Below are 27,739 nucleotides of genomic sequence, written 5' to 3'. Positions count from 1 at the left end.
CACCCGGCAGCCTCCGACTTCCCCGGGACCCCGGCGTGCGAGCCTGCTCGCTGTCTCCTGCCAGCGTCGGGGTGTCCGGCGCCTCCGGCGGTCCCTGGGACCTGGCGTTCCGGGCGCCAGCTATGGAGCGGTGCAGCCGCTGCCATCGCCTCCTCCTGCTGGTACCGCTGTTGCTGGGCCTGAGCGCGGCCCCCGCCTGGGCAGGTAAGGGGAGTCCCAGCGCCTGGGTCATCGGAATCTCTGCACACCTCGGGACAGGGGACAGCTGATGCTTGGGGAGCAGGGGGGAGCTTCTGGGTCCAAGAATGGGATTTGGGGGGGGTCAGGGGTCCAGACTGGAGGGCAGGACACCTAGGATCCTTGGAGCCGGGGTGGGGATCTCTTTCCCTCCTTGAAGTGACTGGTGGAGGGCAGGTAAGGCTGAATGGCGGAGCATCCCCTGAGGGTGGTGAGTGGGGCTGGATGGTGGGGTCCTCCAGCAGGGCCACTGTGGTCCAGCTGGTGCTGGAGTCAGGGCTAGATGCCAGTGTTGATGAGTGAGAGGCGCATGTCTGTCTTCTGTCTTTCCGTCTGTATCTCTGGGGTGAGGGGGGAGCATCCTTGGTCAGAGCAGAGCCTCGAAAGTAGAGAAAGAAGGGATACCTGGACTATTTGTCCCATCAGCTTCCCCGACAGGATCCCCTTCCCCCTCCCCGTGCCCTCGATGCTGCCACGCGGCTGGCTCTGGGGAGCATTGGGGCTGGCTGCCAACAGGACGGCCGCTGGACAGGCCAGGATCAGGTGTCTGAGGCAGGAGCCAACTCTTTGCATTCCTGCCCCGCCCCTCCCCCTCTGGCCAGCCGGGCTCCCCTGGGACCCTGGCATCCACAATCCCAATCTTTTCCTTCTTTTTCCCAGGATCCAGAAGTCCTGGTTCCTAGGAAAGGGGGTTTAATGTTGGAGGGGAGGAGGCTGGGAGTACCTGGGTACTAGGCAGGCTGGAGCAAGCCCCCTCCCCCCGTGGAAACACTGGAGGCTGATTTGCATATAACTTGACTATTCATTTCTTCTCTGCTTTGGAGACAAGATGGTCAGAAAAGCAGCATAAAGGATTAGATTAGATTACAGAAGGAAGAACTTTCAAGATAGGAGGAGCGTGCGGCTCAGGGACAGAAAATTGAAGTGTGGGATGTCTGTAGACTCTAGGAGTCTTTTTTAGGGAGAAAAGGGAAACTTTAACATGGAGGCAGGGGGATGCCTGAGATGACTGTCTCTTATTTGGGGGTTGAGTGGGTAGAGGTGGGACTCTAGCGGGAAATAGGTTAGTGTGGAATTCATCAGAGTTAAGAAAGGGGTGTTTTGGGGTCCAGAGGTAGAGTGGTGGGGGTGATGGGGCCACCAGTGGGGAGACTGGGGCAGATTGAGGCCAGAGACAGTGGGGCACGTATGTAGCCTGAAGCGGGAAGATGGGTGGGCAGACCTGTGGGTAGGTTGTCTATAGGATGGAACTGTGCTCTTCTGGGGTTTGGTGGAGGGCGGGGCCCTCTGAGGTCCCCTTGGTCTGGGGTCTCTGTGAGTCTCTGTGTCTCTGTCTCACTTACCCTTCGTCTCTCAAAGCGGCCCTTGTGTGTTGGTGTTTGCGGAGCTGCCACACGTGGGGGCCAGGCTAGGGCAGGGGGGTGGGAGGGGGCAAGGCCGTGGTTTCCCGGCTCCTGGACTCAAAGGGCCTTTTCTCTGCCTGCCCACCCCACCTCACCCGCCCCACCCAGCTCTGCTCTCCTGATCACTCTGGCCCCTGCCCTGCCCCACACTTCTATGAGGGTTTTGCTGGAACTTTCTTCGGGATTTTTCCAATGGAGCTGATGGAGTGAGAAGTATGTGTATTGGGGAGCAAGTGAGGAAGAGGCAACCTCTGTCTTCTCAGGAGTTTGAACCCTCAGAAGCCGAGTTCTAGGGGGATAGGGCTGGTGGCCCGGGCCTTGAATCTTTGGACTGTGGCGGGAGGGGGGGTGGGGGGGTGGGGCGGGCACGGTCGAAGTTCCAGGTGTGGGGAGCTTGCCCGGGTTTTGGGCAAAGGACCCTGATGGGATCCACAGATGTGTGGCTCCAGGCCCTGGACCTGCTCCGGCTCTGCGTGGCAGCTTCAGGCTCCCCACCCGCCCCTGCACCCCAGCCCATCTCCCAAGCCAGGGGCACCAGCTCCTGGGGTGGCCCTTTCTTGTATCTCCTTCCTCTGCGTGGTCAGAGGTGTCCCCACCTCCCCAAACACGGGAACCCCAGCAGCTTGCAGTCCTCTCCCCACAGAGCTGCCTCTTTGTTCCCTCCCTCGTGGCCCCCCTGCACCTCCTGTGCCCAGGATGATCGTTTGCCCAGATGTTGTTTATGCTGGAGACATGGGACTGAGGCCAGAGACCCAGAGACCAAGAGACACGGAAAGGGAGGAAGAGAGGGAGAAAGGAAAAGTTGGGTAGAGTGTGAGGGAAACGGAGGAAGACAGAAGAGCCGGGGAGAGAGAAAGACCCACAGATACAGAGAGAGAGAGAGTAAGCGTGACAGAGCTAGAGTAAAGGGAAGGCAGAGTTGGGACGGAGAGGTTAAGAGAGAATAGAGAGAGATTCAAAGGCTGAAAGACGGAGGTAGGGAGGGAGTGACAGAGACAGAGGCTGGGAGGCGGGGACAGTGGTGGGCACGGAGCTGAATACCGGCTCAGCGCTGCCCTTTTCCAGGTGACTTTCGTTTTCCATCCATTCAGGCCCCGTTCAGGAGCAAGTAAGGGAGAGGTGACTTTTATCTTCCAAGGAGTTTGAGCCCCAGGAAGCTGAGCTCTAGACCCCAAATGTCGCCTGTGTGGGCCCCCCTGAGAGTGTGTCCCTTCCCCTGACCCTCGTGGACTCTCCCAGGTGCAGCCCCTGTGGACGTGCTGTGGGCCCTGAGGTTCCCCTCCCTCCCTGACGGTGTCCGGAGGGCGAGAGGCATTTGTCCAGCTGATGTGGCTTACCGAGTGTCCCGACCCGCCCAGCTCAGTGCACCCACCCGCCAGCTCTTCCCAGGTATGGGTGACACGCTGGAGGAGGGAAAGTTGGCCGAGGTCACAGGGCAGGGTCCGGGATCAGACACGAGAAGGGAAGGGGTTAATGTCTCACTTTGCCTCTCACTCCACCTGTGTATGTCTCTCCGGTACCAGGAGGCTTTCCCAAAGACTTCTCTCTACTGACTGCTGTCCGGACCCGCCCTGGCCTCCAGGCTCCCCTCCTGACTGTCTATAGTGCCCAGGGTGTCCGACAACTGGGCCTGGAGCTCGGCCAACCTGTCCGCTTCCTGTACGAGGACCAGACTGGACGGCCTCAACCTCCTGCTCAGCCCGTCTTCCGAGGCCTCAGCCTAGCAGATGGCAAGTAAGTCAGTTTGCTCCTCTGGCCTGTCTGACCTACCCTTTCAGGAGCTCCCCTCTGGCCCCTGCCCGCAGAGCCCCCATGCCCTAATCTAGGAAACCCTGCCGACCCTGTGGGCCACCACTCACTTACCCACTGCCCAAACTTCTGCCTGGTCACTTCTAGCCCAGAGTTTGGGCTTTAGAGTTTAAATCCTTGCAAGTAGGACTAGCTTGTGCCTTGGGCAAGTTCCTTGACTTTTTTGAGCCTCGGTTTCTATGTCTGAAAAATAGGGATAATAGAATTGTGAGAATCAAATGAGAAAGTGATGGGATGGTGCCTGGTGTATTGTAAGCCCTCGGTACATGGTAGTTAACTGTGATTACTACTATTGTTATCATTGACTTGTCAACCCTTCCATCAAGGGCTGCTCAGCCCTCTTGACTTTCCCCCCTTCGGTCAGTTGCTTGAACCTCCCGCCTCCCTGTCCCTATGACCAGATGGCACCGTGTGGCTGTGGCTGTGAAGGGCCAGTCGGTCACCCTCATAATTGATTGCAAGAAGCGAGTCACCCGGCCCCTCCCCCGAAGTGCTCATCCAGTATTGGACACCCGAGGCGTGATCATCTTTGGTGCTCAGATCCTGGATGAAGAAGTCTTTGAGGTAACCAGAGCAGCCAGAGAGAGGAGTGACTTCTGGTCCTATGCCTTGTATCCACTCCCCTTCTGACCTCAGTACTCTGTCTTCCTATGTCCTACCCTTCACTTTTCCTTTCATAAATTTATATTTCCATTTCCTGTCTTCAGGGCTAATTTTTTTTTTTCTGTAGGAGAATTAGGTGCCCACTTATGTGGCAGGATTGTCCACAGTCACTTGTTCTGTCGCTCGGTTTTCATTAGTCCACCCGTCCGTCCATCCCTTCAACCGATCCATCGGCAGATCTTTTCACATCTATTCACCGACGCATCCATTCACACACTCACCCACCCACTCAAGCATTCAGTCTTGGATTCTCCCACCTGCTCATTCTTCCCCTGCTCAGTCACTCCCTCCTGTAAACCACCCATCTATTCAGCTATCCTTCCGTCCATCCATCCTCTTTAACCCATCCATCCACCTATTCACTCATCCATCCACTCACCCACCCCATCTACCCATGCATAGGATACATGCACGCATCTAGCAACTCATTTACCCACCGCACTCTCCACCCTACCATTTCTTCACTTCCATCCATCTACCTACATACTGTTTGTATCTACCCTGCACCTCCCATTTATTTACCCACCAGTCCACCCACACATACATTCACCATCCATCAACTCTCCCATTCAGTCAAGTGCTCGAGCCCTCATTCACCCACCCACCCATCTATCCATCCAGCCATCCATCTGTCCATTCACCCACCCAGCCAGTCAACATTTTCTGAACACCTGCTGGCCCAACACTAAGGGGGAACACAGAAGAATAATATCAGATCTCTATCATCCCAAGGAACTACCAGTTCCACCGTGGAGATGAGACAGTATCCCCAAACTAGAATACAATGCAGGGTGTGCTTATCACCACATGTGGGCACAAATAAATGCCACTGGAAATCAGAACTGTCTTCCCCCCATTTCCAGAGATCCTGAGACTTCTCATCGTCGCTGTCATTGGAAGGTCAAAGCAACTAAGGTTGGGCCACTGCCTCCAGAAACCCTTGTGAACAGGCTCATGCATGGCCACATGGGCAGGGTGTAGGCCAAGAGTTGAACTTACAGTTGGAAGGCTTGAATTCTAGTCCTGATTCTACCACTTCGAGTGACCTTGGGCCAGTCATTGTCTCTTTGAACTTTTATGAATGGAATGTGCTTGGGAAATAGGCATAAAGATCCTTGTCCTACTGACTTCAATCCTTGTCCAACTGTCCAGTTGTTGTGAAGGTTCAATGGGATTATGAATGAGAAGGTCCTTTGAAAACTGAAAAGCACTGTGCATATGGGAGGGCCGGTAATGACCTTCTCCATTATATAGTCTTATCTCAGATTGGCCTCCGACCCCGTGTCCCAGACTCTACCCTGTGTCTCTTGGAAGCCCACTCTGCCTCCCTCCATTGGTGTCCCTTCCTCTTGTCTTTGTAGGGTGATGTTCAGGAGCTTGCCATCGTCCCGGGGGTGCAAGCTGCCTATGAATCCTGTGAACAGAAGGAGCTGGAGTGTGAGGGGGGTTGGAGGGAGAGACCTCAGAGACAACAGTCTCACAGAGCCCAGAGATCTCCGAAGCAGCAACCACCAAGACTTCATAGGTCACAAAACCAGGAACCCCAGCGACAGGTGAGGGAGCTGGGTGAACCCCAAACTGCAGCACATCCCAGGGAGGGAAGACACCCTCACATCTCCCCAGGGGAATTCCCCCAATGTCCCAGAGCTCCCCATCCTATTTTGGGCTCCTGTTCTCCCCTCCCTTGTGCCCCTCCCCAGCTGTACCCTCTATTCCCATCACACCCCCCCACCCCCAGTCCTCATTCATCAACCTTTTTATTTTCATTTAAAAATAAAAAGTCGTCATGAAGAATTCGTGGCTGGGAGCCGTGTCCCCTCCTTGTGTCTCCTCCTCTGCTAGTCTTCCTGGGACTGTGCCCTTGGGCTTTCCATCCCCCTTCCTCGAATTAAGAGATTGCGAGACCATGGAGGGTGGGGGTGAGAGCTGGGGACGGAGGATGGGAGAGCAGAGGAGGAGAGAGACAGAAACAGGGAGAAAGTTGAAATGGTAAGACCAGGAGGGGAAAAGGGGAAGGAGTAGGAGGTAGAGTAGGTCTGTGCAAGTGTGGATACGGGGGCCCTCTCTCTGGCCCCCTGCACGAGGAGGTGCAGGATAAGGGACTGGGGGGGTGGAAGGGAAGGGAGGGTACGAATTGGGTGGAGTCTTGACAGTGACAGGGGTCAGTGGCCTGAAGATTGGAGGATCAACCTCTTAATCACGTCTGCTTCTGTCCCACGTGTGGGACCCACCCCCCTTTCCCACCACCCCTTCTCTCTCCTGACTCCCACCCCTCCTTTCATCCCCAACTCCCACGCCACCTCCTCACCTGCCTGCCCCCGCTTCCCACCTATTCCCACCGCCCCTTCCCTAACCCCAGTCCATTGAGTCTCTCTACTATGACTACGAGCCCCCCTATTACGGCGTGATGACTACGGTGACCACCCCTGATTATCAGGTAAACTTGAGGGACTTCTCCCGTTCCCCCCCCGCCCAACCCCTTGCAAACATCTATGACACCTTCCTCCCCTCCCCACATGCGGGGACAGCCACCTTGTATTTAGACTGTGGGCGTTTCCTCACTGCCCCCTCCCGTGTCTCTCTGCTGCAGTGGCCTCCAAGCCCCAACCACAGGGCTCCCCCTCCCCCCAGGGGGCGTCGGACCCCTCCCCGAAAGCCTACCCCACCTGCCAAGAGATCAGCGGCTGGGCAGGCGTTCCCCTCTCGAAGTGGAGGTTCTGGCCCAGCTCGGGGCCAGCCTCCCCTCTCCCGGCGCCCAGCTCGGATGGCAGCTCCCCTCACTGCCCGGGCCCCCCCCAGGACCAGAGGCAGCGGTTACCGGCAGGTAGAGCCGGGGCATCCAGATCTCTGCCCCCAAACCTCTGTGACTTCGGAGATTCACTCTCCCCAAAGCTTCCCCCCCCCCAAGGGGCTGCAAGATCTGAGATTGCCCCCACCCCCCAGCACAGACAGACACTGCCCCCCGGGGATGAACTGCTGCTTGGCCTCCCTTTCCACTAACCTCTCTCCTTTCCTCCCGCCCTGTGCTCCTCTCCCCACACCTTCCCCCTGGGGTTAGGACCCCACCCCAGGTGAAGAGGAAGGAAACCTGGAGTCACACCCCTTGCCACCCACTGAGGAGGTAACTCCATCCCCCACCCTCGCCCTAGCTGGGTCGGTGGGCGTCTGTTACCCACTCTCCTTGCCCCATGTCATCTTGATGAACCAGCCCCTCCTCTGGCCGGAGGGCTCTTTGTCATCTCCATTCGTGTCCTTCTGTCTCCTGGTCACTCCGGATCTATCGGTCTGCTTTCCTCTTTCAGAACCTTCATTTTTCTCCAGTGTCCATGTCTCCTGCCATTATTCTTTGATTCTGGAGTAACTTCCTCTCCCTGTTGGTGTCAAATGGTTTTACTTTCTGTCATATTTCTGTTCCCAGGAGCCATTTTCTGTCCAATGCTGTCACTTTTCCTCTTCTGCCCCTCTTTCCATCCATTTCTTTGGTCATTCCTTGGATTCTTTCATCGATTATTATGTCCATGGACTGTCCACTCTGTGTCCAGCCCTCTGGCCACCCTTCTTGTTACCCATCATTTCTTCCAACCGGGCCCATTTTCTGGACCTCCCTCCACACTGGGGAGCTCTGATGGCCATCCCCCTTCTCTACAACGGCCCCCCTTGCTCTTCTTGGGAGGAAAACTCCAGTCCCTGTTACCCTTCAGAATCCTTTGGGCTGGAAGTTGTCACACCCTGGGGTCCAGGGAGAACCTCCTCTCGGCCCTAATGCCCCCATCTACCCCTCTCCCTCCCCATCCCCGGGAAGGAGCAGACAGATCTCCAGGTCCCCTCCACAGCTGACAGGTTCCTGACAGAGGAATATGGGGAGGGTGGCACAGACCCCACAGCAGGGCCCTACGATTACACCTATGGCTATGGGGACGATTTTCGCGAGGAGACGGAGCTTGGCCCTGCACTCTCTGCGGAGACAGCCCACTTGGGAGCCGTAAGTGAAAGGAGCTCCTCTTCCATCCTTGACTTCCAGTGGGAGCTACAAGAATCGCTTCCTGTTGTTTTTGATTGTTGTCTCTTGTCTGTGAGCTACTTCCCATTAGTGGTTTTCCATTTTCTGTTCACATAAGATGTATCTGTTGCTTGAAAACATTACTTCCTGCCTTCCCTTGCCAAAAGTCTTATTCTATGGATCCTTCTGTCCAGGGCAATTTGTTGTTGCTGTTGGGTTTTGTTTTTGTTTTTTCAATCCTATGGCCACTTTCTGTCTTTCTTGGTCATTTCCTGTCTCCATCAAGCTGGATTTTATAAAACTTTTGGTCAGTAAGCCCCTACCTTGTGTCCATTTTCAGTCTGTCTCGATCATTTCTTCTTGGTCGAAACAATTTCTTGTCCATGTTGCTGCCAAATGATCTAACTTCCTCTATCACATTTTCTAACCTACAGGCCACTTCCTGTCTGTCCCCTCCTGTCTTCTCTCCTTCTCTACAATGGCTCCCCTCCTGTCTTCTCCAGTCGTGGCATCCGTTCTGGTGACTGTGTCAGATTGAACTGGAAGGGACTTATTCTTTGTGTTTTGGCTCTAGTTTTTCATGCTCTCTTATACTTTGATAATAAGCCGCTTCCTATGTGTCTCAGGTCATCCAAATCATAAAGTTTCCATGTGGGCCTAGATATTTATCACAGCCACTTCCTGTGTGTACTAGCCTTGATGTTTGTGTTTCCTGGAAGAATTGCCTTTCATTGTCATAATCCATTTCCCGGAGCTACTTTCTGTCTGTTTTGTGAGTTTCTTTTCTCTCTTGGTTGTGGTAGCCATGTTGTTATTGAAGGTCCACTTCCTGGATCCTCTTTCCTTGGCTGCTTCCTGTCTGTCCCACCACTTCCTGTTTATCTGGTTCATTTGCTAGCCGTCTTGGCCATGTTTAATTTTTCTTGGCCCTGGCATCATTCTTGCTTCCAAGTGTTTGTCCCTTTTTTCTGTCTCCCTTAATTGTGTCCCATGTTTTCAACCACTCCCTGTCAGTGGGGTATTTCCTGTCTACTCACTTCGTCTTTTGCCTCTACCCCGCTGCCTCATCCCACCCTCCCTGCTCTAATAATTCCACCCTTGGCCCTCTGCTGCCTTTCCCTTATGCTGCTTTCTGGAAATTTAGGGTTGATCTGGGATATGGGAGAGTTTGGAAATAGATCACTGTTGTTTGATCAGGATGGAGGTAGAAGGGGGCATTTTTTTTTTTTTTTTTTTTGAGGGGGCATTTTGAAGATCTTTGTTGGGAGAGTTGGGGGGTGGTGGTGAATATCCTCCATTCTCCTTGTCCTTATCTTGGTTCTGGCCCCAGAGTTGGGAGTGGGCATCTGAGTGGACGTGTGGAAGAGAGGCGACGGGTGGGCTTGAAGTATAAATGAGGGTCAGAGGACGGGTGTAGCATCCTTGCTGGGAGAGGAACTGGGAAGACTTGAGGGGCTTGGCTCGGGGCTTGAGCAACTGAGCCCAGGAGCTGTATTTTTCCAAAGTCCAGTTATGCAGTCTAAGCTTGAGATATCTGCTCTCCAGATCTACTTACAGTATGAATGCCTAATCTCCAGGAAGTTTTAAACTTGTGAACTCCTTGAAACTCTAAGTAAAATTCTGTGCGTAAGGGCATACACTTTTTCTTTTCTGGAGAAAGACTCCATAGATTACATCAGATCCTCATATGGATGCGTGATCTTCCCCTAAACCCAAGTAAAAATCTATCCACAATCTTAGAGATGTTCTTATTTGGTGAGATGGGGTAAAGGTGAGGAAGTCGATGGTTTCTTAAGGTTCTCAGGGAGTTTGGGGAATAAGGTGCAGTCCTCCAGAAGAGGGTTTGGGAAGGTTGGGGGTTTGGAATCCCAGGAAGTGTCTGGGGACCTTCCTGAGAGAGGTTCTCAGGGAGATGAGGAGACTGTGTTTGTTGAGGTGGAGCTGGGAATTGTGGGGAGGGGAGCCCTGAGGTCTACCTTGGTAGACCTGGGAGGTCTGTGAAGAGGGAGTCTTAGAGGAGGAGGGGGGGACTTGGGGATAGGGTCAGGAGGTCTCCAGAGGACCTGAGACTGCCACCGGGATGGGGGCAGTCCTGGTGTCTTGGATGCTTACGGGCCCCCCTGGGGGTTACATATGTGTCTCTCTCAGGCTGCCCGTGGTCCCCGGGGGCTGAAAGGAGAGAAGGGGGAGCCTGCGGTGCTGGAACCTGTAAGTCACCGTGGTCACCGAGCTGAGGGCAGTGGGATGAAGGGAAGGAGGTGGGGGTGCTAGCCCTATAGCCTCTGACTTTTAACCTTTGACTCCACAGGGTATGCTAGTGGAGGGGCCCCCTGGTCCAGAAGGCCCTGCGGTGAGTTCTAGCTGTGACCCACTAGCCTCCATTCTTTTCACAGAGATGCTTCCTATGTGCTCACCTGTGCCTTCCCCACATAGGCCCAGGCCTCCTTCTTAGAACTCAGAGCATCCTTCCAATCAAAGCTTCCCAGATCTCTTCTGTAGAGACCACCCCTTAGCCACATACCCCTCTTCTATCTGAACGCCCACACCTTACCCCCTCTTCTTGTGTTCTTCAGGGATTTCCTGGTCCCCCTGGCATCCAAGGCAATCCAGGTCCAGTTGGAGACCCAGGCGAGAGGGTATGAGGACATCCTGTGGGGGTGGGGGGACGGCTGCAGGGGAGCCACTGGTACCCAGTAGGGGTACCATGCTCAGTAATTTCTCATTAGAAAAGAAGGTAGCCTCCGGTTGGGGAGGGGAGTAGTGTGGTATCTCACAGTCATTTTTCTCCATGGGGTGTGGGGAGAGCTTGGGAGAGATTTAGGGAAGTCTATATTTATTCTGTTGAGGAGGGTTTCAAAATGATGCCAGGACCCTAACAACCCCCTGTGGCCGTATCCTTCTCATTCTTCCCCCACTTTAGGGCCCCCCTGGCCGAGCAGGGCTCCCTGGATCAGATGGGGCCCCTGGCCCTCCCGGCACATCCCTCATGCTCCCAGTGAGTTGTCTTCTGGTCTTTGGAACGAGCTGAGGGGGGAGGGAGGGAGAATTGTGTTGTGTCACCAAGAACCAGAGGAGCAGGAACGCCAAGGAGGAGCCTCTAAAGACCATCCACCCAAAGAGATTGATCTTAGGGGTGGAGGGTTTAGGGCCTCATTAGATGACCTGGAGCCAAACATGGAGCATCTAGAATTGGGCAGAAAATCCTAAATTTCAGGGGGTCTAGAACCAAAGGAGAGTCTTTGGGGAGGAAGAGGCTCAAGAGTGGAGGAGGAGGACAGGAGTTGAGTTTCTGAAAACCTCTAAGTGACTACCTGGAACCCATGGGAGACACTGGAGGGGGGCATGGGGGGAAGTGGGGTCCTGGAACCTGGGGGATGGGGCAGACATGCTGGATGATGCCTCTGGCTGGGAGGGTCATGTGGATTTCCTGGAAGACCCTAGACCTTCTCTCCTTGGCCCGCAGTTCCGGTTTGGCAGTGGTGGGGGTGACAAGGGCCCCGTGGTGGCGGCACAGGAGGCCCAGGCCCAGGCAATTCTGCAGCAGGCACGGGTGAGCAAGGCTGGGGGATCTTGGTGGGGGGAGGGGTGTGGTGGGAAGGGGAAGACTCTAGGAAGAGTTGGAAGGATAGGTTGGAGTGAATGTAGGGCAGGCGGAGATCTGGGTTGGTTTGGGGTTGAGAGGGAGGTTGGGGAAGATACAGGGCAGTGGAATGAAGATCAGGGGTACAAGGGTGACTTTGGGAAGTGACCTGGGGTCCGGAATTCTCCGGCTGCCTCTTGCTTAGCTCTTCCGTCTCCCCTGCTCCCCCAGCTGGCGCTCCGAGGACCCCCTGGTCCCATGGGATACACGGGCCGCCCTGGACCCTTGGTGAGTGAGTGGGGTGCTGGGATAGGGGATTCTTTATTTGTGTGTGGGGGTATGGATAGTTCTGGAAAAGGGCCAAGTCGCAAGTTTTTTGCTTCTTTGGGGGAGGGCTCTGAGGCCACCGATGGGTGTGTCCTTCAGCACAGCCACCCTCTCTTCTCTCTCACAGGGACAACCTGGGAGTCCTGGACTGAAAGGAGAATCTGGAGACCTAGGACCTCAGGTGACAGCCCCCACCCACCTGATCCCCAAACCAGTGCCCCCCACCCCCCGTCTATACCCACTAACCCTGCCCCTGCCTCTCCCTCCCAGGGCCCCAGAGGACCTCAGGGCCTCATGGGCCCCCCTGGCAAGGCTGGGCGAAGGGTGAGTGACCTGAGGGTAGGATGGGTGTGGGTGGGGGATGGGAGGCAGAGCACAGGGTGTGGAGGACTGTGCCCCCTCTTGCTCTGACACCTCCCCTTCACCCCCAGGGCCGAGCGGGTGCTGATGGAGCCCGAGGGATGCCTGGGGAACCTGGAGTGAAGGTAATAGGCTTGGGCCCCTCTCTGGCACCCATAACTCCCAGCCCCACCTGAGCTCGTTTGTTTTTAGGGATAACCCCTCCCCACTCAGGGCCCAGTAGAGAGGGGTGGGGTGGGAACGGGACTGGGACCTCACCTGCGCTGCCCCTCTTCTCCCCAGGGTGACCGAGGATTTGATGGCCTCCCAGGGCTACCTGGGGAGAAAGGACACAGGGTGAGTATAGGGGCATGGTGTGTTGTGATGAGGGGGTAGATCTTCTGTGGAGGGGAGGGGAGGTAGGAGGCTGAGGGTCCCAGCAGGAGCTCAGTGAAGGAAATTGGTTGGTTAATTGAAGACAGTCAGTGTCTGCCTGTGTTGGGGGCTCTGCACCCCCTCTTATCTGTTCAACCATTTTCCAGGGTGATACTGGTGCCCAGGGCCTTCCTGGGCCCCCCGGCGAGGATGGAGATCGGGTAAGTGTTGTGGACGGCGGGGGCAGGGGTGGGGGCTGGGTATGGGAGAGGTCTGGACGCTGAGCCTGCTTCACCACGTCCTCCTCCTCCAGGGAGACGATGGGGAGATTGGGCCTCGGGGGCTGCCTGGAGAGTCGGTGAGTGTCAAGGGGTTTGGGGATGGGGGTGGCTCTGGGGATGCCAGAGGAGGGACGCGGGCATGAAAGGGACACGTTTTCTCTCACCCATGCGGGTCCTATCTTCCCCTCACCTGAATGCAGGGATCTCGAGGTCTCCTTGGCCCCAAAGGTCCACCTGGGATTCCTGGGCCCCCGGTAAGTGACTGTCCCTGGTTTCTGACCCTGCCCTCTCCCTCTCTCCACCTTCCCTGACTGCCTCCCTCCTCCCTCCCCTCCGGCTCCTCCTCCCTGGCCCCCACCTAGCCCTGCTTCAGCCTTCACCCCCTGGTGCCCTTGCGGGACCATGTCTTGTAGTGCACCAAAGGCTCTCATCATAGCCAAAAAAAAAAAAAAAAAACCTCAAGAAAACAAAACAAACCCCCACAAACCCACAGTCCCAGAGCCCCAGAGCCCCACGCCCTGTGGATCCGGACCGGCTGTGTTTGCTTAGGTTTGGGATGAACTGCTGTGCGCCTGACCCTTCCCACCCTCTGGGACGGCCTGGCCTCAGAAACCACAGGTCCCTCCAGGGCCCAGGGCCGCCTTCCAGCCTGCTCACGCCCCTCTCGTGTTTCAGGGAGTCCGAGGCATGGATGGCCCCCATGGTCCCAAAGGAAGCTTGGTGAGTGATGGGCATGGAGACCCCACCTGACCCTTAACCCCTGGGGTCTCTGCCAAAGTCCTGTTCCCTTTGCCACCATTTCGACCCCCTGCCTGCCGTCTCGGCTGTCCCTGCCGGGACTCGGCTCTCTGTCCTGTTTGTTCTGTCACCATCTCCTTCTGACCCCTGCCTGGTTGCCTGTTTCTAGGGACCCCAGGGAGAGCCAGGACCTCCTGGACAACAGGGCACTCCTGGGACCCAGGTGAGTGGTCCTGTCCATCCCCTCCCCAACTTTAGTGATTTCCCCTGGGCTTCCACGGTGGGCCAGATCCCGGGTGGGGACAGGAAATGAAGGGTCTCAAGCCTTCGCTGCTCACGCTCTGAATGGGGGCTGCTGCAGAGAGAGCGGCCCACCCCTGGGGGGCCCCCTGTGACTTCTCTCTCCTGTGTCTAGGGTCTCCCTGGGCCCCAGGGTGCCATCGGCCCTCATGGAGAGAAGGTAAGTGACTAAGTGATCAGGGGAATGGTGGATGGGCCAAGGCGGGGTGTAGGGTGGGCCCCAAATATCTGGCTGGGACTGAGCCTCCTCATCCCCCTGCAGGGTCCTCGAGGGAAACCAGGGCTTCCTGGCATGCCTGGCTCAGATGGACCCCCGGTGAGTGGCCACCACCTCTTAATACAAATCCCCCTTGACCTTCCACCCCAGGAAATGACTTTCAAGCACCTTCAGTGAGTGTCCATACTGTGTGTCCCTTGCACTGGGAGGTCACTGGTGGTGCTGCCAATGGTTGGTCAGATTCATTAGGTCCCAGGGGGGCATTTGGGTGGAAGAAGTGTAGGGAGGGGTGCAGGAGGTGACAGGGGCCAGTGGTCACGCTCTCCTTCCCCTACCCCCAGGGTCACCCGGGCAAAGAAGGTCCCCCTGGAACCAAAGGAAACCAGGTGAGATCTTCCACGCCTCCTCTCATCCCCTGGGGGGGTCTCTACCCAGAGCCTGGGCCTCCAAGTCCTTGGGATTTCCTCACCTCGTCACGCGGCTCTGACAGTCCTTTGTCCCATACCCCTCAACCCTCTCCAGACTCCAATGTTGTAACTTCCATTACCCCCACCCCAGGGGGCCCCCGTGGTGACACCCTGAGACCCCTTTATTGATGCCTCTCTGTCTTCTTCCAGGGTCCATCTGGACCTCAGGGTCCTCTGGGATACCCAGGACCTCGAGGCGTCAAGGTAACAAACCACCAGGCTGGGAGATACAGGCTGGGGTCAGGGGAGCCAGCTGGGGCCCCAGGAGCTTGGTCCTGCCAGCCCAGCCTCCTCCCCTGATCTCTCAGTCTCTATGCCCCATTCTAATTCCAGGGTGTGGATGGAATTCGGGGTCTGAAGGGTCACAAGGGTGAAAAGGTGAGCAATGCACCCCTAACTTCCCAGCCCCTCCACCTGCCCCACACCAGCCTTTCTGTCCATCTCTGCCTCACCCCCTCCCTCCATCATCTGTGGTGTCCTTTCACCCCAATCTTTCTCAGGGCGAGGATGGCTTTCCTGGGTTCAAAGGTGACATGGGTGTGAAAGGTGACAGGGTGAGTAGAAATCCCCACAGTGGTCCCCCAACTCTAAGTGCTGATGATCCTCCCCTTTGGAGCCCCCAGTTACCAGCCTTCCCCCCACCCCCCAATACCCCAGACTCCTCATCTCCAGGCTCCCTTTAGAGCATCTGATTACCCTCTAGAGCCTGATCTGTGCAGGAACCCAACCCCGTGCTCTGTGACCCATCGGCTCGCCAATCACAGCACATCCCTGCCCCTGTGGGGCTCCCTGTTCTGCAGTAGCTTCGGGGACCCCCACCGACCCCACTCAGCCTCACTGGGGCCTGCCTCTCCTCTTGGGGCTCAGCCCCTCCCCTAGTCCCTATCAGTAACCTCTCCAACCCCCTCACCCAGGGAGAAATTGGAGTCCCTGGTTCCAGGGGAGAGGATGGTCCCGAGGGGCCGAAGGGACGCACTGGACCCACTGGAGACCCTGGCCCCCCTGGGCTCATGGGCGAGAAGGTGATGGGGAGGGTGTGAGGGGTCTGGTCTACATGCTGTAGGGCATGGAGGGGGTGAGGCCAGGGGCGCTGGGATCAGGGCTGGGGTGGGGTGCCAACAGCTGAAGTCTGCAAGTCAATCAAAGATGACCATGCATTATGCTCCTCTGTGTGTACATGGCGCCTCCTAGACACTGATGCGTTGAAGCGGGGGCGGGGAATACATAAGAAGTTAAGGAAAAGTCTCTGTCGTGAAGACTTTACAGCAGATTGATGGGGACAGGGCAGAGAGGCCGTCATAGGATACCTGAAGGTGCCGGGCAGAGTGAAAATGTGTCCAGACTCCAAGCAGTAGGCATTCCGAGAAGGAAGAGAGTCAGAGAGGAGGTGAGCTCTGACATCTTCAGAGCTAACTCTCACCAAGCCCTCGCCGTGTGCCAGCACCGTGACGTCTTGTCCTGTCAGTCCTGGGGGGTGGGCGCTACTACAGTCCTGAAGCATCAGGAGGTTTAGAAACTTGTTCGTCACACAGCCAGTGAGGGCCAGAGCCAGGGTTTGAGCCCCGAAAGTCAGGCTGCAGAGCCCCTGCTCCCCACTTCCGCTCCACAGCTGCCTTGGCAAGATAGGTCCTGAGGCCTCAGGGGGCAGGCGTGGATGGTCGGTGGGGGGGGCCCGGGGTGGTGCAGAGTGGAGCCAGGGAGTGAGGCTGGGGGCGGGGCTGCCTTCAAGGGGGCCGGTCTTGGTGGAGCTGGACTGTGTGCTGGGAAGATGGAGCTGAGGTTTACAGGTAGGCAGGGGCCGGATCACAGCGCCTGCAGGACTTGAGCTGCGGATTTTAAGACACAGGGGAGGGGAGATTCCAGCACTAGAGTTCGGGGAAAATCCATACTCAGCAAGGAGAGGTTACAAAAGCCAGGCATCCTGGGAGGTGGGAAATGAGGGGCCAGGGGCTGGGGCTTTTCTGGGTGGGGGGAGGGTTGGGATCTCCAGGGATGGAGCGGCATTCGTGGTTCCTCTCGCTCCTGATCGCTCGCTGTCCATCCACAGGGCAAGCTGGGTGTTCCTGGTCTGCCTGGCTACCCTGGACGCCAAGGTCCCAAGGTGATTCGTTGCCCCGCATGTGCCCCTCCTCCTTTTCCCTTCCCTGACCCCTAATTACAGGAAGCACAGACTGACAGAGCAGCGGGGGACCCTAGAGAGAATTTAGCCCACTCCCATTCTACAGATGAGGGAACAGAGGCCAGAAGCACTAGTTATTGGCAGAGCCCGGGTCTCCCACCCTGCTGCCTCCACCACCTCTCCTGACCCCCCTTGGCCCTTCCTTGGTCCTCCCCTTTTGTGACGTGTCAATTTTTCCCCTTCTCCATCCTCACCAGGGGTCTCTGGGATTTCCTGGTTTTCCTGGAGCCAGTGGAGAGAAGGGAGCCCGTGTAAGCTGGGGAAGGGTGGGGGGGGGGGCAGAGGGAGGGGCAGCTCTGGGAGCAGGGGCCTCACGCCCTGGGTGATGTGTTGTTTCTGCTTCGTTCCCACCAGGGCGTGTCGGGCAAATCAGGGCCTCGGGGAGAACGTGGCCCCACGGTGAGTGCAGGGGAGAGACGTGCGGCTCAAGATCCAAAGAGGTGCTTTGGGGCTTTTCTGATAACTCCCCTGTCCTCTCTCTAGGGTCCACGGGGTCAGAGGGGACCCCGAGGTGCCACTGGGAAGTCTGGAGCTAAGGTTGGTGGTCTTGGCAGGGCTCTGCCCTGTAGCCCAGCTGCTCTCCTCTGGCCTCAGGGTTGACTAGAAAGCATCTCCTCTCACTCTCTGACTGTTTCCCCCACAGGGAACATCGGGTGGTGATGGCCCCCACGGGCCCCCCGGAGAGAGGGTGAGTGTGGCCTGAGCCCCCTGTTCCCCAGCGCTCCCCAGGGAGCCGGAGTGGGGCCGGCTCCCTCTCACTGCAGGGAGAGACCCCTTGCCCAGCACCCCTCCCCATTCTCCTGACTCAACCTAGCTTTGTATCTAGGGTCTCCCTGGACCTCAGGGCCCCAACGGATTTCCTGGCCCCAAAGGACCTCCAGTAAGCTGACCTCTGACCTCTGACCCGCTCTGGTACTGTGAATCCTTCCCCATCCCCCTTCCCAGCCTAGAGCTCACCTGACATCTGAACCTCTTCCAGGGCCCCCCCGGGAAGGATGGGCTGCCGGGACACCCAGGCCAGAGAGGAGAAGTGGTAAGTGGTGCCCCGGCCTCCTCAGACCCTCACTCCCGAGCTGTCCTGTCCCGAAGGCCCTCTGGGAAGGTTCTCCTGGCTGAGTGGAGCGCATCTCGGCGCTGCTCAGACCACAGCCAAGGACTTGGTGGTGACCCTCCGGGAGCCTGGGGTCTGTGCCACAATGTCCACGCCTGACTGTGTGTTCTGACTGCCCTCTCCTCTCTTCCTCTCTCAGGGTTTCCAAGGGAAGACCGGCCCCCCTGGCCCCCCAGGAGTGGTGGGACCCCAGGTATGCCTGCTCCCTGGAGAGAAAGGACCCCAGACCCTGGAGTTAGTCTATCTGCCTCTCTTCTCCCTTTTCCCGGTCACGGGCCCCTGCCCCTCCTTTGACTGAGCTGGGCCCCTGGGACTGGGATTTGGAGCAGGGATCCCAAATTTCAGTCTGTTTCCTGGGCCAGTTCTCATCTTCTCACATCTTGGAGAAGAGGAAGGTCCCCTCAGGGACACCAGGTGGTATGGTTACTCCACACCGGGGAATGAAAACCAGAGCGGAGGCCTAGGAGAGCTCCAGGAATTTCCCAGGAGCTTTGGGGCAGACATGAAGGGGTTCTAAGGGAAAATTTAAGGTGGACAGAGTGAGGTGAAGGCTCTGAGATTGGAGTCTCTCTCTTTCTTTCCCAGGGAGCCGCAGGAGAAAGCGGGCCCATGGGGGAGCGAGGTCACCCAGGCCCCCCGGGACCCCCTGGAGAGCAGGGACTCACTGGAACAGCTGGAAAAGAAGGGACAAAGGTCAGTAAGGGGCCCGGCAGGGGGGAACTTGGGGGTCTAGGGTTGGGGTGCCTAAGGGAACAGGCAAACGGGGATTTGAGGGGACAGAGATCTCTCTGCCCAATTTGGGAGTGTGGAAGTGGCTCATCACCGCTGTTTCCTTTTAGGGTGACCCTGGGCCCCCTGGGGCCCCAGGGAAGGATGGTCCCGCTGGTCTGAGGGGCTTCCCGGGAGAGAGAGGCCTCCCTGGCACTGCTGTGAGTGTGACTCCAACCTGGCTGTCTGTAATAAGTCACCAGTCTTCCCGGCACCCCTCAGCGTCACCCTACTCCCGTCTCCCCACCCCCATCCTTCCCCGCTTGTCTCCTGGACCCCATGTCCCCCCTTCCTGTCTCAAGTCTGTTGCCTCTGATTTCTGGTTCATAGGGCGGACTTGGTTTGAAGGGAAATGAAGGTCCGGCTGGTCCCCCTGGCCCTGCAGTAAGTCTGGGGTCCCTGGGGGGCAGAGGGGAGGAAGGATGCGGTGCGGCATCTGGATTTTGGGGGGGCTGCGGGACCGGGCAGGGTCAGCCATAAGGCATCTGATGTTGGGCTCTTCTCCTGGGAACCATGGTCTGTGGTCCTCTGGTGTAGGTGGGCTGTGGTCTCTTCCTTTGGGGTGTCTCACTCTATCTCCTGTCTCAGGGCTCCCCTGGGGAGCGAGGTGCAGCAGGATCTGGGGGACCCATTGGCCCCCCAGGGCGCCCAGGGCCGCAAGGTCCCCCTGGAGCAGCAGGAGAGAAAGGTGTTCCGGTGAGTGTGGGGTCCCTGGGGAGATGCTGGGGAGGGGTCTGTGAGCTGATGGGTTACGGGGGATTTCCTGTAGGGGTGTTTGAGGGGGACAGCTATCTCTGGGTCATGACTCCTTCCTTCTCTCACAGGGTGAGAAGGGCCCCATCGGTCCGACTGGCCGCGATGGGGTGCAGGGTCCCGTGGGGCTTCCTGGCCCTGCTGGCCCCCCGGGCATGGCAGGAGAGGATGGAGACAAGGTGAGGGAGGCCACAGACCCTGGACTCAGTCTTCTTTCCCGATGAGATCGCTGGTCTGGGCATGGCCCGCAATCCCTGTCTGCTTATTCTCCCCGCCCCCCCCACTCCTTCCTCTAACGTCCCACGTGCTTTCTACCCCCAGGGTGAGGTGGGAGACCCCGGACAGAAGGGCACTAAAGGGAACAAGGGGGAACATGTAAGTGTCCATTCCTTTGACTTTTCACCTCTGGCCTTTAACCTCATTCCCACCTGGTCTCTCCCCATCTTGGCATCTCTGACTCTTCTTTCTCCCCCAGGGCCCTCCTGGACCCCCTGGACCCATTGGTCCCGTGGGGCAGCCTGGAGCCGCGGTGAGTGACGATGTCCTGTGTGCAGCCTTGATTCTGCCCTCAGTTTCCCTCTGCCCATGGGGTTGGGGGTGGGAGTGGGGGGCTCCAGGCCTGGTGCCCGGCTCTGTGTGGGGCTTGTGGCTAGAACACACCTGACCCACGACCATCTTTGTGTCCTTGTCCTGCCCTCCTCCCACCTCAGGGGGCAGATGGGGAGCCTGGAGCTCGGGGTCCCCAGGGACACTTTGGAGCCAAAGGTGATGAGGGAACAAGAGGGTTCAATGGGCCCCCAGGACCCATTGGTCTACAGGTGAGTTGGGGGGTGGAGACAGGGGCTGAGAGGTGGGTTCACGCTGGAGCTGATGTCCGCCCCAGACCCCCCAGCCCCCTGCTGACAAAGGATGTCTGGGGAGGTGGGGGCAGAGGACTGGGTGGTGGGGGGTATGTGGGATCTGTATGGGGGGGACCTCTCTGCCGAGGGCTGTGCTCCAGGTGGTTTGGTCACCTGGGTCTGTGCTGTGTACACCTGCGCAGGGTTTGCCAGGCCCCTCGGGGGAGAAGGGAGAAACAGGAGACGTGGGCCCTATGGTGAGTGGGACCCCATTGATAGGGTGTGATCCCGACTGATTCCAGCCCCACCCGCTAGGCACACCCCTGCTCATCCAGCCCCCACCCCAGCAGCCCACTGCCTCCGACTCCCAGCTCCCTGCATGCCATTCCCTGGCCTGGCTGCCTCCCTCCCCGCCAGGACCTCTGCCTCCCTCACCCTCCACCACTCACGTGCATCTATGGCTGGCTTTCTCTCACGTCCCTTCCCGTCACGTGTATCTTTTCTCCAGGGACCCCCCGGGCCCCCAGGACCTCGAGGCCCAGCTGGACCCAATGGAGCTGATGTGAGTCCTCTTGGCCCCTTGTCCCTCCAGATCAGTGTGGCCGGTCCTCTGCCTCCCTTTCCCCAGACTGTAAACTCTAGTCTCATCTCAGATGCCAAGAGAAGCCGGTGGACCCTGGGAAGGTCTCCCACTGTCTCACTGCTCTGACCTTAGGCCCTCCTCCAGGCTCTGCCCCCCCATGCCCCCCCCATAAGCAATGATCCCTGTTTCTATTCCTCTTCCAGGGTCCACAAGGTCCCCCTGGAGGTGTTGGGAACCTGGGTCCCCCTGGAGAGAAGGTACTGGGAAGGGATACATAGATGGTCTGGGGGGATGAGGGTTGGACTTTTGCCAATTTTGGGGGGTCAAAAGAGAGTGAGGGGGAATATCAGGATTCTTTTTTGGGGGGTGGAGGTTTTTGACCCCAATCTCCTTGCAGGGGGAGCCAGGAGAGCCAGGATCTCCAGGAGTCCAGGGCGAGCCAGGGGTCAAGGTGAGTGGTAGTTCTGAGGCCCTGCTCTGCAATCCCCTTCACCCCCTCAATCCCACCCCCACCTTTCCTCTGACCTCCTGGAGCTGGAACTTCTGCGCAGCCCATGAGTCTGTGCTCCTGGTCATTCTCCATGAGGCCTGGTCCTTGGATCCGGGTGGGCCCTGTCCCCTTTCCTTGAAGGGAAGAGGGGCCAGGGACTCCCACGATGGGCTTGCCTTTCTGTGTGCACCCCGATGTCGGCGATGCACGAGGGGGAAGCTGAAGGTTTTTTAGAAGCAGGGGCTGGATCTTTGATCTCTGGGACCCCTTTGGGACCAGCTGTAACCTCCGCTCATCCTCTAGGGTCCACGCGGGGAACGTGGGGAGAAAGGAGAGTCGGGGCAGCCAGGAGAGGCGGGACCACCAGGGCCTAAGGGCCCCACCGGTGATGATGGCCCCAAAGGGAACCCTGTGAGTTTGTGGGGAGGGGCTGCGAGGAGGCCCCTGTGAATGGAGATCTGGGGATATGGGTGTGAGGATCTTGGAGTTTGGGGAGCCCAAGAGTGTGGGGGATGCCTGGGAGGAAGGCTTTGCGAATGGGGTCTCCTGGGAGGGATGTACGGGGTCTGGGATCCAGAGAGAAAGTGAGAGAAACCCTAGTTAATAACCTGAAAGCCTTAGAGGGCAGGCAGTGCAGGAGGTGGGGAAAAGGGGGTGCCGGAGACCCTCTTCCTAAATGGTGCAGGTGGGCACTGCCTGTAGAGAGGGAGAGTGTGGCATGTGGCCATGGGGGTCTGTTGGCCCTGCGTGGGCTTAGGGGGCTGTGACCCTGACCCTTGGTCTCCCTCTGGATCAGGGTCCTGTTGGCTTTCCTGGTGACCCTGGCCCTCCTGGAGAAAGTGGCCCTCGGGTGAGTCTTACCTGGGGAGGGGAGGGGCAAAGAGGTGGTCTGCTCTGGAGGGGCTCTGTGTGGCCGATGGGTGTGGGCATGGGAACCGGGGTTTTGGTAAGGCAGGTGGAGGGATGGGAGGATTGGCAGTTTGACCTTCTGACCTTGTTTCATCCCTGCAGGGCCAGGATGGTGCTAAGGGTGACCGTGGAGAAGATGGAGAGCCAGGACAGCCTGTGAGTGCCCGGGGACCCCTACCCCACCACTGAGCCCAGGCCCTCAGCCCTGTTTCCCCTCTACTATGCCCTATGCCTGAGGGGTCCCTCACCCACCACTCTTCCTCCCTCCACAGGGATCCCCTGGTCCCACTGGGGAGAATGGACCTCCTGGACCTCTTGGAAAGCGGGTAAGTGAGGTCGTCACCTGGGACCTTGCGGGGCAGGCTGGATGGCAGTTGGGGCAATGGCAGGTGGGATGTGGAGGGAGATGCCTGGTGTGCCGGTTGTCCTTGGGTGAGGTGTGTATGTGTGTGACCATGTGTGTTTGTAAGCGTGCTGTGCATATTTGTTCCTGTATATTCCATCTGTTCTTGCCAGGGGTGGTGTTGTGTACCAGCCAATCAGAATGGACACGGAGGGAAGGGGCTGGCTTTCCTGGGGAGGTCCCTGCTGGGTCAGGATTAACCCTCTTTTTGCTGGTGGTGTGTGGGCAAGAGGCTCTTCACCAAATGCACAGAACTACTCAGTATTTTAACAGCTGATACAGCTGTACCGGCTCTCCCATCCATGAGTCGGCCTCTGCGGTCGTGCCTGTGCATGCGCAGGTATGTGTGTGTGTGTACACGTGTGTGTGTGTACACGTGTGTGTGTGCACCAGGAGGACAGCGAGGGGGAGGGAGGTGAGCCTGGCTATTCACTGCCGCCTCCACCTGCAGGGACCTGCTGGTGCGCCTGGTCCTGAGGGGCGACAAGGAGAGAAGGGAGCCAAGGTGAGGGAGAGGCCGCCCTGGATGCTGGAACATCCCTTCCATTTTCCCACCCCTTTGGTCCTCACACAGCAGCCTCCAAACACCTCCCCCACATCCACCATCTCCACGCCGAGCCCCCTGCGGGGACAGGGTTCCCTATACTTGTCCCTGCCCCAGGAGTCCCTGGGGTTTGACCCCTCCTCCCTGCCTCACCCCCGTCCACCTTGGACCCACTGCCCCCAGCCACACCCCCTCCTTTGCCCTTCAGGACACTTTTTTGGGTGTGTTTCAGGGGGATCCTGGTGCTGTGGGTGCCCCGGGAAAGACAGGCCCTGTGGGTCCTGCAGGACCAGCAGGAAAACCTGGCCCTGATGGTCTGCGGGGGCTCCTGGGCGCAGTGGTGAGTCACGGGGCAGAGAGGCTTGGCTGGGGAGGGGGAGGCGCACGGTGTGGGGACACTCTTCCTCATCCCTGTGGTCCCCTTGAATCTGCAGGGCCAGCAAGGCCGTCCTGGGGCCACAGGCCAGGCTGGGCCTCCAGGCCCTGTGGTGAGTGACTGTGGATAGGGTTGGTGGGTGGGGGGGCCCTGGGGCAGTGGGCATCCAGCCTTGGAGGAAGTGGGAAGTGGTAGGGGGAGAGTGTGGTCCTGCCTCCCCCAGAAGAGAGTGACTTCCTATCTCCCCACAGGGACCCCCAGGGCTTCCTGGCCTCCGGGGCGATGCTGGGGCCAAGGGAGAGAAGGTGAGTGACCGCACATTGCCAGGTGTCTCAGCCCCACCCCTGAAACCTCCGGGGGGCCTTGTGCTCTTGGGGAGCCCTTCCTCAGTCAGGGCCATGGCAGCCCCTGCTCTTTCCTCAGACCCGGCCCGAGTCCCTCTCTTGTCTTCTGGGCTCTGACCCCTGTGGTTCTCCTTCTCCCCGTCCATGTGTCTCCTCTCTGCATCCCCCTGACCACCTGGCCCCTTTTCCAGGGTCACCCAGGTCTCATTGGACTGATTGGCCCCCCGGGGGAGCAGGGAGAGAAGGGTGATCGAGGGCTTCCTGGTCCTCAGGGATCCACAGGGCCAAAGGGGGAGACGGTGAGTAGAGGGCGTGGTCCTGGGAGGTCTAAGGGTGGGGTGAGGGTGGGGATTCATGGGGGTGTGGGAAGGTGGGGGGTGGAGACTCAGCTGTGGGGTGAGGGAGGGGGAGGGGAGGAGGACCCAGTTGAACCAGGCCCCTCCCTTTCCTAGGGCATCCCAGGAGCATCTGGCCCTATTGGTCCTGGAGGGCCCCCCGGCTTCCCTGTGAGTACCCCATCTGTTCCTCAACTCAGTCCTCTAAACCCCACTGCCCCCCTCCATAATCCCCCACTGGCTTCCATGACGACGCCAGCATAACACTCATAGGTTCCCGTGTCCCCAATATGTTCCTACACTTTCAGTGTTTCCACTCCTGTCCTTCCAGGGCCTCCCGAATGTCCCCATGTCTCCCATGCCTGCCCCTCTTGTGATGGCTCCCGGGTCCTGTGAACTCGTGACCTTGCCTCTCCAGTTCTCCTTGTCCTGACCTTCCCCTGTGCTGACCATCTCTTTCTTGTTCCTCGTTTCACAGGGACCTGCTGGCCCCAAAGGAGCCAAAGGAGCCACAGTGAGTGACCCCCAGCCAGCTCTGACCTTCCCTTCCCCCAGCCCTCCATAGGTGGACTTGACACTGTCTCTTCAAGACAAACATACTCCCTGCTGGTAGAGCCCCTCATTCCCAGCCCAGAGACTGATTTGACCCTTCTGTGACCTTGATCGCATTCTTGACCTTCTGACCCCTCCATGACTTCATTGACTCCCTTGGCAGGGCCCAGCCGGACCTAAAGGAGAGAAGGGCATCCAGGGCCCTCCTGGACACCCGGTGAGTCAGTGTCAGGTCCTGCTCTTCTGACGGTCCCCCTCTGTCTGGGTGTTTCTCCACATCGCCCTCACCCTGACCTGTCTCTTGCCCTCTCCGCCCTTCCCTCCACCAGGGCCCCCCCGGTGAGGTAATCCAGCCCCTGCCCATCCAGATGCCCAAGAAGACTCGGCGCTCAGTGGATGGGAGCCAGCTGATGCAGGAAGATGAGGCCGTGCCAACTGGGGGGGCCCCGGGCAGTCCTGGGGGGCTGGAGGAGGTCTTTGGCTCCCTGGACTCCCTGCGGGAGGAGATTGAGCAGATGAGGCGGCCGACAGGGACCCAGGACAGTCCCGCTCGCACTTGCCAGGACCTGAAGCTCTGCCACCCAGAGCTGCCCGACGGTCAGTGCCAGGGACACGACATGTGAACAACTGCGTGGGCATGAACAAGCAGGACGGATGTCGGGGGAGGCTTGGGGAAGCTGTGGGGTGGGGGTGAGGGTGGAGGGGCTTGGGGCAGCAGCTCTTTACCAACTGGGTCAGAGGTATTTCAGTATTTAGCAACTGACATGGTCCTACCAGGCTCTTCAGCTCATTATCCGCTCAGGGTCTACAGAAATAGATAAACATAGACTCGTGGACACACATGCTGGCATTTACACACACAGACACGTGTGCAAGCCTACAGCCACACGCTGGACCAGCGTGAGGGTGTCAGTGCTCCTACCGCCTCCATTGGCGAGCCTGGGGGTGCTGCTGCGGGGAGGGGCGGCAGAGCCGGACAGGGGCATAAGGTGATGAGGGAAACCAGAGCTGTGTTCTGGGGGCCTGGCGGGGGAACGGAGGACTGGGTGTCTGAGGGCATATGTGGGGGCGGCTGGTTGGAGCAGTGGGAGGGAAGTGAGGCAAAGAGCATCTTGGGTCCAAGGCCTCAGGGGCCCTGACCCTCCCCCACTCGACAGGAGAGTACTGGGTCGACCCCAACCAGGGCTGTGCTCGGGATGCCTTCCGGGTTTTCTGCAACTTTACGGCAGGAGGGGAAACCTGTGTGACGCCCAGGGATGATGTCACGCAGGTGAGATCTGGCCTCTGACGGCCCTGTCCCTTGCACCACAGTGGAGCCCCCCTCTGGGCCTAGTGGTTTCTGGGTTTGTGTGACAAGTTCCCTGACCCTTGACCCTGCGGAGCCTGCAGACTATTCTCTTATTCCGTTCCTTCTCACCAGTCTTCTGGTGCTCACTTCATCTCCTTCCCTTGACAACCTAAGACAAAAGTCTGCCTTTTATTTATGCCCTGGCTCCCGCCCCGGCCCCTTACTTCTCCCCCAGCCCTTTCCTCCCACCCATTCCCCGCCCGTGACCCTGGCTCAGCCGCCCTGCTTCTGTAGCTGCTCTGCAGGCCCGTGTCCATCCTTGACTACAGCCCTCTCTCCTGCCAGTTCTCTTACGTGGACTCCGAAGGCTCCCCGGTCGGTGTGGTCCAGCTCACCTTCCTGCGGTTGCTCAGCGTCTCAGCCCACCAGAACATCTCGTACCCCTGCTCTGGGGAGATCCGGGATGGCCCCCTGAAGCTCCGAGGGGCCAATGAGGATGAGCTGAGCCCGGAGACCAGCCCCTATGTCAAGGAATTCAGAGACGGCTGTCAGGTGGGAACCAGGGAGAGCTGGGTGGGGGCAGGTCCCAGACTCAGGCTGGAGGAGGCGGTGGGAAGACCCTTCGGGCAGGGGCGCTCGGGGAGAGCACGAGGAGGCCAGCTTCCTGGTGTCAGGAAGGGCAGGAAGGATGGAAGGATGGAAGGTGGGTGTCACCTGTGTGCACATGGCAGTGTCACCCAGAGTGAGTCATGCAGGCTTGTAAGCACATTTACACAGGTTGCCCTCTGCACACACGGGGTATAAACAATGCCCCCTCCCCACGGAGGGGCACACGGACACCCCCAATCCGTATATACATCCCCAGAGTTGCCTGGAGAGGGTCACACAGGTACACACACGTGGAATCGTGTTGGCTGTCATCACACACTTACACCCACAAACACATGTACACACGTCCCCGTGGAGTCACACAGGCTCACACCACCACTACAGACAAATAATCTCAAAGGCAAACACAAAGGTGTTCAGACTGGCTCAAGACTGCATGCGTGTGCGTGCACACACACACGCACAACCCTCCCAGCTATCCCAATCCTCACTCTCTGGAAGAAACTTTAGCAAAGTCTGAACATGGGACACGGATGAGAGGAACAGCATCTCAGGGCACTTGAAGGCGCGGAGAGCCTGGGCCTGAGGTTGGGGTGTCTGCGGGCCCTGTGTGCCTCCCCTATGCTCACTCCTCCCACTCTGGTGTCTCCCCCTCAAGACCCAGCAAGGCCGGACGGTGCTGGAGGTTCGAACACCTGTACTGGAGCAGCTGCCAGTGCTGGACGCCTCCTTCTCAGACCTGGGGGCCCCCCCGAGGCGGGGAGGGGTGCTGCTGGGGCCTGTCTGCTTCATGGGCTAAGACCTTCTCCTCTGTCTGACCCTGTCCGTCGACACCAGGCCCACCTGGAATCCCACAGCATCGGCTCTGTGCCACCTCGCAGAAGGGCTCCTCGCCATCTAGGGGGCCTTGGGCCAGGGCA

The 27,739-nt window shown here is 58.5% G+C and overlaps 1 protein-coding gene across 3 annotated transcripts; it reads left to right on the top strand.

Moving 5' to 3' along the window:
* Positions 1 to 122: 122 nt before the first annotated feature.
* On the top strand, positions 123 to 27,618 carry COL11A2 (collagen type XI alpha 2 chain). 3 transcript variants are annotated; one of them, XM_032647923.1, is made up of 66 exons: positions 123 to 204; positions 2,880 to 3,029; positions 3,164 to 3,374; positions 3,851 to 4,013; positions 5,474 to 5,665; positions 6,472 to 6,549; positions 7,171 to 7,233; positions 7,915 to 8,094; positions 10,261 to 10,320; positions 10,421 to 10,462; positions 10,686 to 10,748; positions 11,033 to 11,107; positions 11,576 to 11,662; positions 11,924 to 11,980; positions 12,147 to 12,200; positions 12,290 to 12,343; positions 12,451 to 12,504; positions 12,662 to 12,715; positions 12,901 to 12,954; positions 13,047 to 13,091; positions 13,215 to 13,268; positions 13,690 to 13,734; positions 13,922 to 13,975; positions 14,168 to 14,212; positions 14,315 to 14,368; positions 14,611 to 14,655; positions 14,887 to 14,940; positions 15,070 to 15,114; positions 15,237 to 15,290; positions 15,651 to 15,758; positions 16,784 to 16,837; positions 17,113 to 17,166; positions 17,270 to 17,314; positions 17,399 to 17,452; positions 17,559 to 17,603; positions 17,742 to 17,795; positions 17,895 to 17,948; positions 18,166 to 18,219; positions 18,612 to 18,719; positions 18,866 to 18,955; positions 19,125 to 19,178; positions 19,383 to 19,490; positions 19,619 to 19,726; positions 19,869 to 19,922; positions 20,023 to 20,076; positions 20,258 to 20,365; positions 20,590 to 20,643; positions 20,895 to 20,948; positions 21,173 to 21,226; positions 21,367 to 21,420; positions 21,763 to 21,870; positions 22,256 to 22,309; positions 22,471 to 22,524; positions 22,641 to 22,694; positions 23,223 to 23,276; positions 23,548 to 23,655; positions 23,750 to 23,803; positions 23,943 to 23,996; positions 24,227 to 24,334; positions 24,488 to 24,541; positions 24,849 to 24,884; positions 25,086 to 25,139; positions 25,252 to 25,519; positions 26,080 to 26,192; positions 26,556 to 26,762; positions 27,478 to 27,618. In XM_032647923.1, exons 1-66 carry the CDS (start codon positions 123 to 125, stop codon positions 27,616 to 27,618), a joined length of 5,211 nt encoding a protein of 1,736 aa, XP_032503814.1. The 3 variants fall into 3 exon arrangements, with proteins under 3 accessions (XP_032503814.1, XP_032503815.1, XP_032503816.1); XM_032647924.1 differs by lacking the exons at positions 6,472 to 6,549; positions 7,915 to 8,094; XM_032647925.1 differs by lacking the exons at positions 6,472 to 6,549; positions 7,171 to 7,233; positions 7,915 to 8,094.
* The last annotated feature ends 121 nt before the right edge of the window (positions 27,619 to 27,739 follow it).

Source organism: Phocoena sinus, chromosome 11 (genome assembly GCF_008692025.1).
Source record: "Phocoena sinus isolate mPhoSin1 chromosome 11, mPhoSin1.pri, whole genome shotgun sequence".
Taxonomy (NCBI): Eukaryota; Metazoa; Chordata; class Mammalia; order Artiodactyla; family Phocoenidae; genus Phocoena; species Phocoena sinus.
The sequence above is the reverse complement of the archived record's forward strand: the minus strand, read 5'-3'. Positions and strand labels throughout refer to the sequence as shown.

Excerpts from the sequence above, each read along its gene's own strand:
- COL11A2 (XM_032647923.1), top strand. The coding sequence starts at position 123 with ATGGAGCGGTGCAGCCGCTGCCATCGCCTCCTCCTGCTGGTACCGCTG. Across the intron at positions 11,663-11,923 it reads CAATTCTGCAGCAGGCACGG|CTGGCGCTCCGAGGACCCCC; the intron begins GTGAGCAAGGCT and ends CTGCTCCCCCAG. Across the intron at positions 15,759-16,783 it reads CTGGGCTCATGGGCGAGAAG|GGCAAGCTGGGTGTTCCTGG; the intron begins GTGATGGGGAGG and ends GTCCATCCACAG.